The sequence below is a fragment of the Oryctolagus cuniculus genome, chromosome 12 (assembly GCF_964237555.1).
Source record: "Oryctolagus cuniculus chromosome 12, mOryCun1.1, whole genome shotgun sequence".
Taxonomy (NCBI): Eukaryota; Metazoa; Chordata; class Mammalia; order Lagomorpha; family Leporidae; genus Oryctolagus; species Oryctolagus cuniculus.
Window position 1 is genome coordinate 99,777,416 of NC_091443.1, and position 13,089 is coordinate 99,790,504.

Here is a 13,089-nt window from a genome sequence, read left to right on the forward strand (position 1 = left end):
GAAGGCAGGAGGGAGGGAGGGAAGGAGGGAGCGAGGGAGGAAGGGAGGTATTTAGGGAGGGAGAGAGGGAGGGAGATAGGGAAGGAGGGAGTGAGGGAGGAAGGGAGGTATGGTGGGAGGGAGAGAGGGAGGGAGAAAGGAAGTGAGGGAGGGAGAGAGGAAGGAAGGAGGGAGGGTGGGAGGAAGAGGTTGGAGGGAGGGAGGGAGGAAAGGGATGGATGGAGGGAAGGGAGGGAGAGAGGGAGGGAGGGAGGGAATGAGAGAGGAAGGGAGGGAGGAAGGAAGGGAGGGAGAGATGGAGGGAGGGAGGGAGAGAGGGAGGGAGGAAGGGAGGGAGGGAGAAAGGGAGGGAGGAAAGGGAGGGAGGGAGGGAATGAGGAAGGGAAGGAGAGAGGGAGGGAGAGAAGGAGGAAGGAGGGAGGGAGGGAGGAAAGGGAGGGAGGTAGGGAGGGAGGAGGAAGGGAGGTAGGGAGGGAGAGATGGAGTGAGAAAGGGAGGGAGGGAGAGAGGGAGGAAGGAAGGAGGGAGGGAGGAAGGAATGAGGGAAGGTGGCAGGGAGGGAAGGAGGGATGGAAGGAGGGGATGACGGAGGGAGGGAGGGAGGGAGGAAGGGAGGGAGGCAGGAAGGGAGGGAAGCAGGAAGGGAGAATGGGAGAGAGGGTGGGAGGAAGGGAAGGAGGGAGCGAGGGAGGGAAGGAGGAAGTAAAGAAGGAAGGAAGGAAGGGAGGGAGGGCAGGAATAGGAAGGAAGGGAGGGAGGATGGGAGTAAGGGAGGGAGGGAGAAAGGGAAGGAGGAAGGAAAGAAGGAAGGGAGGGAGGGAGGGAGGGCGGGAATAGGAAGGAAGGGAGGGAGGATGGGAGGGAGGGAGGATGGGAGGGAGGGAGGGAGGGAGGAAGGGAAGGGGGAAGGAAAGATGGGAGGTAGGAAGGGAGGGAGGGAGTGAAGGTGGAAGGAAGGATGGGAGTGAGGGAGGGAGGGAGGGAGGAAGGGAAAGGCAGGTCACCAAAGAAGATATATAGTAGGCAACTAAGATGTTCAACATCATTGGTCATTAGGGAAATGCAGTTTAAAGTCACATGAGATGCCACTGCAAATATTTGTAAATTAAATTAAATTAAAAGCACTGACCATAATAAATAGTAGCAAAGATCTGGAGTAACTGAAGGTTCACCCTGTTGTGGTCAAGAATATTGGTCCTTGGCCGGCGCTACGGCTCACTAGGCTAATCCTCCGCCTGCGGCGCCAGCACACCGGGTTCTAGTCCCTGTCAGGGTACCGGTTCTATCCCAGTTGCTCCTCTTCCAGGCCAGCTCTCTGCTGTGGCCTGCGAGGGCAGTGGAGGATGGCCCAAGTGCTTGGGCCCTGCACCCACATGGGAGACCAGGAGAAGCACCTGGCTCCTGCCATCGGATCAGCGCGGTGCACCGGCTGCAGCGTGCCGGCCGCGGCGGCCATTGGAGGGTGAACCAACGGCAAAGGAAGACCTTTCTCTCTGTCTCTCTCTCTCACTGTCTACTCTGCCTGTCAAAAAATGAAAAAAAAATAAAAATAAAAAAAAAGATGCCAGTGGGGACACCCAAGTCCCACATCGGAGTGCTGGGGTCCTAGTCCCAACTCGGTTCTTGGTTCTAGCTCCTGCCAATGTGCGCTCTAGTTGACACTGAGCGATGGCTGGAGTAGTTGGGTTACTGCCACCCACATGGGAGGCCTGGATTGCACTTCCCGCTCTCAGCTTCATCCTGGCTCATCCCAACCATTACAGGCATTTGAAGAGTGAACCGACAGATGGGAGTTCTGTGTGTGTCTCTGCCACTCATAAAGATTTTATTTATTTAATTATTCATTTATTTGAAGTCAGAGCTCCAGAGAGAGAGAGAGAGAGAGAAAGAGAGAAAGATCTTCTGCCCTCTAGTTCACTCCCCAAATGGCTACAACAGCCAGGCTGAAGCCAGGAGCTTCCTCTGGTCTCCCAGGTGGGTGCAGGGGCCCAAGTGCTTTCCCAAGCCCATTAGCAGGGAGCTGGATTAGAAGTGGAGCAGCCAGGACTTGAACTGCTGCTCAGATGGGATGCTGGCGTGGCAGGCTGCAGCTTAACCCTCTGTGCCACAGCAGCAGGCCCTAGCCTCTCTAATGTTGCCCAAAAGTTTTGCGGGCAAAATTTTGCCCTAGTATTTTCGCATGCTGATTTCATACTGGGCTTCCATTCAGTCTTTACTTAGTCTTGATAAAACCTCTGTCCAGCAACCACCAGAGTTTCTGTGTCCTGTAGCACTTTTTTCAGATCATTTGAATGCGGGGCAGCTCAGGCTTCCAGACGTGTGTATCTGACCCAGAGATCTATAGCATGCCACAAATCATCGCCCTGTTGAAGAAACCAGGAAGTAAGTCCAGAAACCTGCACACAGAAAAGTGGGTTCTACTTTACATAGCGTCTTGTCCGGGCACGTACAAACATGCGAAGCATCTTTCACATCCAAGCTGTAAAAGTGTTCTGCTCCAGGGTCGACCCACAGAAGGCCCTCTCGTACGCAGGCCTTCTTCTCCGCCCCCAGGCGGAGCTCACCATGTCAGCCCCTGTTTGCTTTCCAGGATGACGCCAGCAAGCAGTCCACCTGTATAAAGATGGAGCTCTCGCAAGGAGGGGACTTCGCAGCCTTCCTTCTGCAAGGCAAGATCAGCCAGAGGCGATTCAGACCCGCAGTCTCTCCCGGACAGCTGCAGTCCCCTACCGAAGCTTTCCTGTAGGGGTAATATCAGGTTACAGAAGACTTGCAAAACGGTACAGAGAGCCCCCCCCCAACCCACCCCCCGTGCCCTTCCGCCAGCTTCCCTGATAACAACATCCAGCGTGACTGTGGTTCGTTTGTCAAAGCAGGTAACATTGGCACCATGCTGGTAACTACAGATTGTCTCCAGGTCTCCCAGTCATCAAATTTGTTTGCCCCAGGATACCCCACATCTCCTCAGTCTGCTCCTGGCTACCCCAGTTTCTGTGTCTTTCCTGTGTCATGGCCTTGACACCTCTGAAGGGTACCTGTCAGACTTCTTGTGGGTTGCCCCTCAGTTTCCACTTGTTTGACAGTTTCCTCCTGACCCAGCTGGGGTTAAGGATCTGGGGGGAGTGCTCCTCGCTTCCACCACTGTAGGGATGCATGCCAAGAGAAGCCTGATCTGGTTGTTCAGGTGGCGTCTGCCAGGCTCCTGCACCACTCCCTGTGAGAACAAGTCACCAAGTCCACACCTCACTCAGGGAGGGGCAGAGTGAATGGACGTCCCGTCCACCCTGATGATGATGGGGAGATACTTAGGGACCGTACAAGTATCTGCTTCTCCTTTAAAGTTTCAACACCGGATCTTGCCTGCTGTAGTTACTGTGGTAACAGGACATACCTTATACTAATGTTTATTTTGACATTTATCTGTTTAGACATATGGTACATGGGCCTCTGTGTATACCCTTGCCTGTGGCCTCTCAAGAGTTAGATGCCTGAGAAAGAGAGATTGGAGACTTGATAATGCTTTGTGCATGAAAGAACACTTTTGTACTTGCTGTATTTGTTTTCCAAGGTTGCCATCACAAAGCACAGGACTGAAAACGAGAGACGTTTATTCTCTCACAGTTCTGGAGGCAGCAGTCGAATTAAGGTGGCAGATGATGACTCTGTTAAGGAGACATTTGGCTGAGAGCCGTACCGTGGGAGAACACCTTTCCCAAGCCGACAGGTGTTCAGTCAGATGCCGAGCCTGTCTCCATGACAAGATAAGGTCCCGCAGGCATCCCACAGGTTGTCACCTCCTCAAATATCGGCCACGAGAATTATTTGGAGGTATCCCTTCCGACTCTCACCCTTCCCTGTCCCCTACCTCTCTGCTGACTGCCTGAGCCACCTTCCTTCCCAGACAGGCTGTGACCATGAGGCAAAATGTCAGTGCAGTTTGCCATTTGCATCAAAGAAGACTTGGGGGAGGGCAGAGCAGGCAGTGTGGTTGGAACTGTGTTGTGTGTGAGAGCAAAGCCCACGTCCCTTGCACAGGGACTTCCCTGGGGGCGTGAGGACTTGCTGAGCCACCTCTCCTCCGTCTGCCGAAGCTGCTGTCCCACTGGTGCCGGCGGCAGGGGTGGCCTGTCTCCGTGCCAGCGCTTCTGAGAAGACAGGCCACTTCTCAGGGGAAGCGTGTTGCCTGCTTGCTGTTGCCCAACGGCTCCTCGCTTTCCCAATGCAGGAGGCGGAGACATTTGGCTGGATGTGTATAAATTGCCCAAGGACTCTTGGCTCAAGGAAGTGGAGCACTACCAACTCGCGCAAAACCCAAAGAAGAAAGTCAGACAGCTGCAACTGGTAGGGAACAGCTGTGTTTTCAGCCGACCCTTGCCCCCTACCCTTGACCCACTTCTAGCCTACACTTCCCCTGGATCTCCAGGCAAATGAGACCGCCTAAGACGGCAGGAGCACTGGCCCAGGCCTTCCAAACTGATGTGTGTTGGTTAAAGCCGAATGTTAAAACGTGGACGTGTCCTCCGTAGTGGGCAGCCCAGCGTCTCCTCTGGGAGTGGCCTCCACCAAGACCACTCGCAAGCATTTCTCTGCAGGGAGGGGGGCGTGTTTTGTCCTGATCCTAAGTGAAAACCCCACCACCACCTATGAGCGGTCAAGGTGATGCCCAAGACAGCCCAATCTTCCTGTAATTCAGTATCCCATCATTTCCTGCTTGTACCAGAAATCAAGCAGCTGAGAAGCGATGCTGCCACCTCTTTAAAAAGAAAATCGTCATCACGGGCACTCTGTCCTCTCCTCCCTTTTGTTTACATTGCTCTATCCTAGACATCTCCCCTGCTGCCTTCTTTGGCTTTCTTACCGCCTAGCCACCAACCCCGCTGGCGGCCTCTCCTCTCGGGCTTTCCCCCCGCCCCTCGGCAGAGCTGACCTTGAAGGCAAGGCAGGTGTGCCCAGCGTCTTCACGAGGCTGGGCTGCCTGGCTGCTGCTGCTTCTCCCACTGCCCAACCCAACTACCTTTGAAGATCGGGGAAATCGGCATTTATGCTAAAATCTAGTATGGATCCCCCGTGTCTACCTCATGAACTCGCCGCTCACGCGAGGAACTGGGATAGAATGGACGTCTCGGAGCATTGAAGGGGGAGGAGGGAGCATGCGCTGAGCCCACCGCGAATTAATGTCTCGTGTTTCTCCGCAGAACACACTCGGTCCCATCACTCCAGATAACTTAGAAACGGTAAGAAACTTTAAAAAAAGAGTCCAGCGAGACTTCAGTTGCCTTCTAGAGATTTTCCTCTGTACTTGAATTCATCAACAGTACTAGTAAATGTGCCGCCGGAGCGCGCATGTCAGGTCCTCTACTTCCCCGTGTATCTCATCCACTGACGACGCCCCCCCGCCCCGTGTCCCTCATCCAGGGTGGGTCTCCTGTGGCCCCTTCGGAGGCCCGGCCTGTGTTTTGGGATGCCTCCGAGGGCATGGCTGCTTCCTGGCCCCCGCTCTGCGACACGGAGCGCACGGTGCTTTGCTTAGCTCTGGAAGGACAGGTGAACTTCTGAAAGGGCAGCCTCCACCAGAGCCCCTTCTTCCCCCTTTTTGAATTAGATTATGTTTCATAAACAGTATACGAGCACTTCCCTCTTGGAAGGGTCAGGTCTCCAGCGGTCATGGCCGTCATTAACTGGCTGTGTGTGTTTTCTGGACCTCAAGGATGTATTTGTATTTTTATTTTGCTTTTATTTGCTTATTTTTTTTTAAGCAACTTTATTTGAGAGGCACAGTTACAGCCAGAGAGAGAGGTTTTCCATCCACTAGTTCACTCCCCAAATGGCCACAATGGCTGGAGCTGAGCTGATCCAAAGCTATGAGCCAGGAGTTCATCCAGGTCTCCCCTTCAGGTTCAGGGGCCCAGGCACTTGGGTCGTCTTCCACTGTTTTCCCAGGCCATCAGAAGGGGAGCTGGATGAGAAGTGGAGCAGCTGGGACATGAACTGGCACCCATATAGGATGCCAGTGCAGCAGGTAGAGGCTTAGCCTACTGTGCCACAGTGCTAGCTCCTGCTTATTTTTTAACTTTTTAAAAAAGATTTATTTATTTGAAAGGCAGAATTAGAGAGGGAGGGAGGGAGGGAGAGAGAGAGAGAGAGAGAGATGCTTTCCATCTGCTGGTTCACTCCCCAAATGACTGCAATACCCAGGGCTGGGCCAGGCTGAAGCCAGGAGGCAGGAGCTTCTCAAGTCTCCCGTGTTTGTGCAGGGGCCCCAGCATGTGGGCCATCTTCTACTGCTTTCCCAGGTGCATTAGCAAGGAGCTGGATCAGAAGTGGAGCAGCTTGTACTTGGACTGGCACCCATATGGGATGCTGGCACTGCAGGCAGCAGCTTAACCTATTGTACCACAATGCGGGCTTCTATTTGCTTATTTTGAAAATGCAGTTTTATTTATGGGAATTTTTTTCTGTGTATACATAGCATCTTCCTGTGTCTGTTTTGGATTTTTTTTTTTACTCATCAATCTGTGGGCACAGATTTCCTGTGTCAGATAACGCTGCCTTGTCTTCCTAGTCTGCTGCCCGCATGTTGTGCTTCATAGTGTAGATACCCCAGAGTTTGTACAGCTTAGTCTCTGAGGGAACTTCTAAAAGGTTTTTGGAAAATGAAATTAAAATACAAGTTTATGGTGCCAACGTTGTGGCGCAGGGGGTTTAGCCTCTGGCTGTGATGCCAGCATCCCATATGGGCACCGGTTCGAGTCCCGGCTGCTCCACATCCAATCCATCTCTCTGCTGTGGCCTGGGGATGCAGTAGAAGATGGCCCAATTAGTTGGGCCCCTGCACTCATGTGGGAGACTTGGAAGAAGCTCTGGCTCCTGGCTTCAGATCAGTGCAGCTCCAGTTGTTACAGCCATCTGGGGAGTGAACCAGCGGATAGAAGACCTCTCTCTGCCTCTGCCTCTCTATAACTCTGCCTTTCAAATAAATAATTTTTTTAAAAAGAAGTTTTTTTCTGTTAAGGAATTTGTTTTATCTAAGTTGCCATATTCATTGGTTTAGAGTGGTTTGTAATAGTCCCTTATTATTATTCTGTTTTCTCTTAAATTTGTAGTGATGTCATTTTTCTCATTTCTGACTCTGGTGATTTGTGTCTTCTTTTATTTTCTAAATTTCCCTGACCAGAAGTTTGTTGATTTTATTAATTTTCTCAAAAGTGCAGGCTTTTGATCTCATGTATTTTTCTCTCTCGTTTTTCTGCTATCTTCCTGCTGTCCAGTATCATTTGTATTATTTCCCTTGAGTTGCATGCCTTGAGTTGTTTTTCCCTTGTCTTCTAGTTTCTTTAAGTAGAAGCTCATTGATCTGAAATATTTCCTTTCTGATATGTGTGTTTAGTGCTATAAATATATAAGTACTGCTCTAGCTGCGTCCTTTATGTTTTGATAAGTTTTCATTCAATTCAAAATACTTCCTAAATGCTTTTTTAAATGATTTTTCCCCAGAAACCTTTTATTTAAGGAACATAAACTTCATATATTTTAGGAACAAGGTGATTCTTCCCACTGAGCCCGCCCTGCCACCCACACTCCCTTCTACTACTCTTCTTCCTCCCTCTTCTATTCCCACTAATTTTTTTTACCAAGATCTATTTTCAATTACTTCATACACATATGATTAAATCTATGTTAAGTAAAGTGTTCTACAAATAGTAGGAAAAAAAAAAAACCTGTCCCTTAACGGTTGAGAGGAGGGCTGTTGAAGGTCATTGCTCTCAGAGTGTCAATTTCACTTCTACAGATTGCCTTTTAGGTGCTCTATTAGTTATCACAGGTCAAGCAGAACATATGGTATTTGTCCCTTTGGGACTGGTTTATTTCAGTTTCATCCATTTTATTGCAAATGACCAGATTTTATTTTTTTACTGCTGTGTAGTATTCCCTGGTGTATGTATCCCATAATTTCTTGATGTAGTCTTCAGTTGACGGGCATTTGGATTGATTCCATGCCTTAGCTATTGTGAATTGAGCACAATAAATATGGGGGTGCAGATAACTCTTTCATCTGCTGATTTCAGTTCCCTTGGGTAAATTCCCAGGAGCAGGATGGCTGGGTCATAGTGTAGATCTAATTCAGATTTCTGATGTATCTCCATTTCCACTGTGGCTTTACCAGTTTGCATTCCCACCAACAGTGAATTAGTGTGCCTTTTCCCCACATCCTCACCAGCATTTGTTGTTTGTTGAGTTCTGTATGAAAGCCATTCAAATAGGAGTGAAATGAAACCTCTTTGTGGTTTTGATTTGCATTTCCTAATGGCTAGTGATACTGAGCATTTTGTTGGCCATTTGTATTTCCTCTTTTGCAAAATGCCTGTTGAAGTCCTTTGCCCATTTCTTAACTAGGTTGTTTGTTTTGTTGTTGTTGGGTTTCTTGAGCTCTTTATATATTCTGGTTGTTAATCCCTCATCAGTTGTATAGTTTGCAAATAATTTCTCCCATTCTGTCGGTAGCTTTTTCACTTTGCTGAGTGTTTCTTTTGTAATAAGAAGCTTCTCATTTTGGTGTAATCCCATTTGTCAGTTTTGGCTTTGATTGCCTGTGCTCTGGGATCTTTTCTAAGAACTCTGCATATCCCAATGTCTTATAGAGTTTCCCAAATGTTTTCTAATAATGTGAAGGTATTGGGTTGTAAATTTAGGTTTTTAATTCATTTTGAGTGGGTTTTTGTGAGAGGTGTAAGGTAGGGGTCTTGTTTCATTATTCTGAATGTGGAGATCCAGTTTCCCAGCACCATTTGTTGAAGAGACCATCCTTGCTCCAGGGATTGATTTTAGGTCCTTTGTCAAAGAGAAGTTGGTTGCAGATGCTTGGGTTGCTTTCTGGCGTTTCTATTCTGTTCCATCAGTCCATCCATCTGTTTTTGTACCAGTACCAGGCAGTTTTGATTATAACTGCCCTGTAGTATGTCTTAAAATCTGGTATTGTGTTGCCTCCAGCTTTGTTTTGTTGTATAAGATTGCTTTAGCTGTTCGTGGTCTCCTGTGTTTCCATATGAATTTCAGCATCATTTTTTTCTGTATCTGAGAAGAATGTCCTTGGTATTTTGATTGATATCACACTGAATCTATAAATTGCTTTTGGTAGTATGGACATTTTGATGATATTGATTCTTCCAGTTCATGAACATAGAAGATTTTTCCATTTGTTGGTATCTTCTCTATCTTTCTTTAATGTTTTGTAATTCTCATCATAGAGATTTTTGACATCCTTGGTTAAATTTATTCCAAGGTATTTGATTTTTTTCTGTAGCTATTGTGAATGGGACTGATCTTAGAAGTTCTTTCTCAACTATGAGATTGTGTATACAGAGGCGGTTGGTTTTTGTGTGTTGATTTTACATCCTGCTACTTTACCAAACTCTTCTATGAATTCCAGTAGTCTCTTAGTGTAGTCTTTTGGATCCCCTATATATAGGATTATGTCATCTTCAAATAGGGATAGTTTGACTTCTTCCTTCCCAATCTGTATCCCTTTGATTTCTTTTTCTTGACTAATGGCTCTGGCTAAAACTTCCAGGACTGTATTGAATAGCAATGGTGAGAGTGGGAGTGGGTATCCTTGTCTGGTTCTGGATCTCAGTGGGAATGCTTCCAGTTATTCCCCATTCAACAGGACACTGGCCTTGGGTTTGTCATAAATTGCCTTGATTGTGTTGAGGAATGTTCCTTCTATAGCCAATATGTTTAGAGTTTTCATCATGAAAACTGTATTGTACTTTATCAAATGTTTTCTCTGCATCTATTGAGATAATAATGTTTTTGTTCTTCAATTTGTTAATGTGGTGTATCACATTGATTGATTTGTGAATATTGAACCATCCCTGCATACCAGGGATAAATTCCACTTGATCTGGGTGAATGATCTTTTTGAGATGTTGTTGGATTCAATTGGCTAGAATTTTATTGGGGCCGACACTGTGGCATAGAGGGTAAAGCTGCCACCTGCAGTGCCGGCATCCTATATGGGCGCTGGTTTGAGTCCCAGCTGCTTCATTTTCTTTTTCTTTTTTTTTCTTTTATTTTTTTTTTTATTTTTGACAGGCAGAGTGGACAGTGAGAGAGAGAGACAGAGAGAAAGGTCTTCCTTTGTCATTGGTTCACCCTCTAATGGCCGCCGTGGCCGGTGCGCTGTGGCCGGTGCACCACGCTGATCTGAAGCCAGGAGACAGGTGCTTCTCCTGGTCTCCCATGCAGGTGCAGGGCCCAAGTACTTGGGCCATCCTCCACTGCACTCCCTGGCCACAGCAGAGAGCTGGCCTGGAAGAGGGGCAACCGGGACAGAATCTGGCACCCCGACCAGGACTTGAACCCAGGGTGCCGGTGCCGCAGGCAGAGGATTAGCCTATTGAGCTGCGGCGCTGGCTGGCTGCTCCACTTTCAATCCAGCTCTCTGCTAGGGCCTGAAAAAGCAATAGAAGTGGCCCAAGTCCTTGGACCCCTGCACCCATGTGGGAGACCTGGAAGAAGCTGTTTCCTGGCTTTGGATCAGCGCAGCTGCAGCCATTGTGACCATCTGGGGAGTGAACCAGCAGATAGAAGACCTCTCTCTCTCTCTCTCTTTTTCTCCTTCTCTGTGTAACTCTGACTTTCAAGTAAAATAAATAAATCTTTAACAAAAAAAAAAGAATTTTGTTGAAGATTTTTGCATCTATGTTCATCAGGGAAATTGGTCTGTAGTTCTCTTTCTCTGTTGTATGTTTTCCAGGTTTAGGAATTAAGGTGATGCTGGCTTCATAAAAAGAATTTGGGAGGATTTCCTCCCTTTCAGTTGTTTAAAATAGCTTCAGAAGAATTGGAGATAGTTCTTTAAATGTCTGGTAGAATTCAGCAGTGAAGCCATCTAGTCCTGGGCTTTTCTTTGTTGGAAGGGTCTTTTTTACTGAATCAATTTCCATCTTTGTTTAGGTTTTCTGTGTCTTCATGGCTCAGATTAGGTAGGTTGTATGTGTCCAGGAATCTATCCATATCTTCTAGGTTTCCCAGTTTGTTGGCATACAACTCTTTTTTTTTTTAACTTTTATTTAATGAATATAGATTTCCAAAGTACAGCTTATGGACTACATTGGCTTCCCCCACCCCGGCATACAACTCTTTGTAGTAATTTCTGATGATCCTTTTTATTTCTTTGGTGTCTATTATTACTTTTCCTCTTTCATCTCTAATTTTATTGATTTGGGCTTCGCCCTCCTTTTTTTGGTTAATTGTGCCAATGATATGTCAATTTAAAAAAAAAAAAAAACCAGCTCATCGTTTTGCTTATCTTTTGTATTTTTTGTTTCAATTTTGTTTATTTCTTCTCTAATGTTAATTATTTCTTTTCTCCAACTGGTTTGGGGTTTGGTTTGCTGTTGTTTTTCTAGGTCTTTGAGATGCATTGATAGCTCATTTATTTGGTGGTGCCTTTCCAATTTCTTGATGTAGGCACCTATTGCTGTAAACTTTCTTCCTAACACTGCTTGTGCTGTATCCCGTAAGTTTTGAGATGTTGTATTGGCTCTTCATTTGTTTACAGAAATTTTTTTCTATTCCTTCAGTGACCCACTGCTCATCCAGGAGCATGTTTTCAGTCTCCATGTGTTTGCATATGTTCTAGAGATTCCTGAGTTGTTTGATTTCCAGCCTCACTGCATCGTGGTCAGAGAAGGTGCATGGTGTGATTTTGATTTTTTTTTAATTTGCTGAGACTTGCTTTATGGCCTGGCATGTGGTCAGTCCTAGAGAAAGTTCCATGCACTGCTGAGAAGAATGTGTATTCTGCGACTGCAGGATGGAAAGCTCTGTAGATACCTGTTAGGCCCATTTGGTCTATAGTGCCCATTAACTCTGCTGTTTCCTTGCTGATATTCTGTCTGGTTGATCTGTCCATTATTGAAAGTGGGGTATTGAAGTCCCCCATTACTATTATACTGAGTCTGTGTCTCCCTCTAGGTCCATTAACATTTCTTTTAAATAGCCAGGTACCCTGTAATTAGGTGCATACACATTTATGTGTGTTTTTTTTTTAAGATTTATTTTATTTATTGGAAAGACAGAGTTACAGAAAGAGAGGTAGAGAAAAAGAGAGAGGTCTTCCATCTGCTGGTTCACTCCACAGATGGCCACAATGGCCAGAGCTGTGCCAATCCAAAGCCAGGAGCCAGGATCTTCTTCTGGGTCTCTCACATGTGTGCAGGGGCCCAAGGACTTGGGCCATCTTCTACTGCTCTCCCAGGCCATAGCAGAGAGCTGGCTAGGAAGTGGAGCAGCCGGAACTCGAACCAACGCCCAAATGGGATGCCGGTGCTTCAGGCCAGGGCTTTAACCCACTGTGCCATGGCACTTGCCCCAATAAATAAATCTTTTTTAAAAAATAAATACCAACTTGCTGTTTAGTTTTTATTTGTCTCATATATTTTTTTTTCTCTTTCCTCTTCTTCTGCCTTCTTTAGAATGAGTGGTTTTAATGATTTTATTTCATCTCCTTTTTTGGCTTATTAGCTATGCATTTTCCTCATTTTTAGGATATGAGTATATCTTTTAAAGGAGATGTTAAATTGAGTTTTCCAATTCACATCATGAAAATCAAGCCACCGAAGCCCATTGCAGGTAAGGGTGACTCGGCTAATACTCTCTCCTTTTGCTATCAACTTCTCTGGTTTTTTTCCTCCTTTGCCTTTCTCCATTCCCCTCCCCCCCAAGTTCATAGCGGCACTATTTAAATTACAAGATGAGTTCTGAAGAGGAAATTGTTAAACACTCATAAAGCCACACAACATATGTGGTAGCGGCATGCCGTTAGCTAGCAGCATTGTAAAGTCAGGAAGGAGACGGCTCTTCTGATTGTCAGCTGGAGTTCAGCTGTTCCCATACTCCTGCGTCCACACATTCAGCAGTGTTTGCTGAGTGCCCATCACCCCCGTGCAGAGACCAGTGGAGCCGCATCCCCTGTGCTGTAGCCGAGAAGGGCAGGAGGGAGCCGTCAGAGCAGGGCGTGAGCAGTTCAGCATCAGGGCCGTGCAAGCACACAGCAAGGAGAGACTCTTCCCGCCCATGGAGGGG

The 13,089-nt window shown here is 47.1% G+C and overlaps 2 protein-coding genes across 16 annotated transcripts in view; one reads left to right on the plus strand and one right to left on the minus strand.

The window, feature by feature from the left end:
* Positions 1 to 13,089, minus strand: part of PLIN1 (perilipin 1) — a 62,315-nt gene that overhangs the window by 40,025 nt on the left and 9,201 nt on the right. The gene's annotated exons all lie outside the window — the stretch shown is intronic.
* The window catches only part of WDR93 (WD repeat domain 93), a 45,210-nt gene that overhangs the window by 14,899 nt on the left and 17,222 nt on the right, over positions 1 to 13,089 (plus strand). For 10 of the 15 annotated variants that reach the window (XR_011381046.1, XR_011381045.1, XM_070054538.1 and 7 more), the window contains exons 5-8: positions 2,591 to 2,669; positions 4,226 to 4,341; positions 5,196 to 5,234; positions 12,552 to 12,636. Coding sequence is in view for 11 of the 15 variants with exons in the window: in XM_070054538.1 (XP_069910639.1) it covers positions 2,591 to 2,669; positions 4,226 to 4,341; positions 5,196 to 5,234; positions 12,552 to 12,636 (319 nt within the window). In the remaining 4 variants the exon portion in view is untranslated. Of the gene's footprint in view, positions 1 to 2,590; positions 2,759 to 2,782; positions 3,829 to 4,225; positions 4,342 to 5,195; positions 5,235 to 12,551; positions 12,637 to 13,089 lie in introns of those variants that run through there. The other 5 variants (XR_011381048.1, XR_011381047.1, XM_070054537.1 and 2 more) reach the window with 4 other exon arrangements.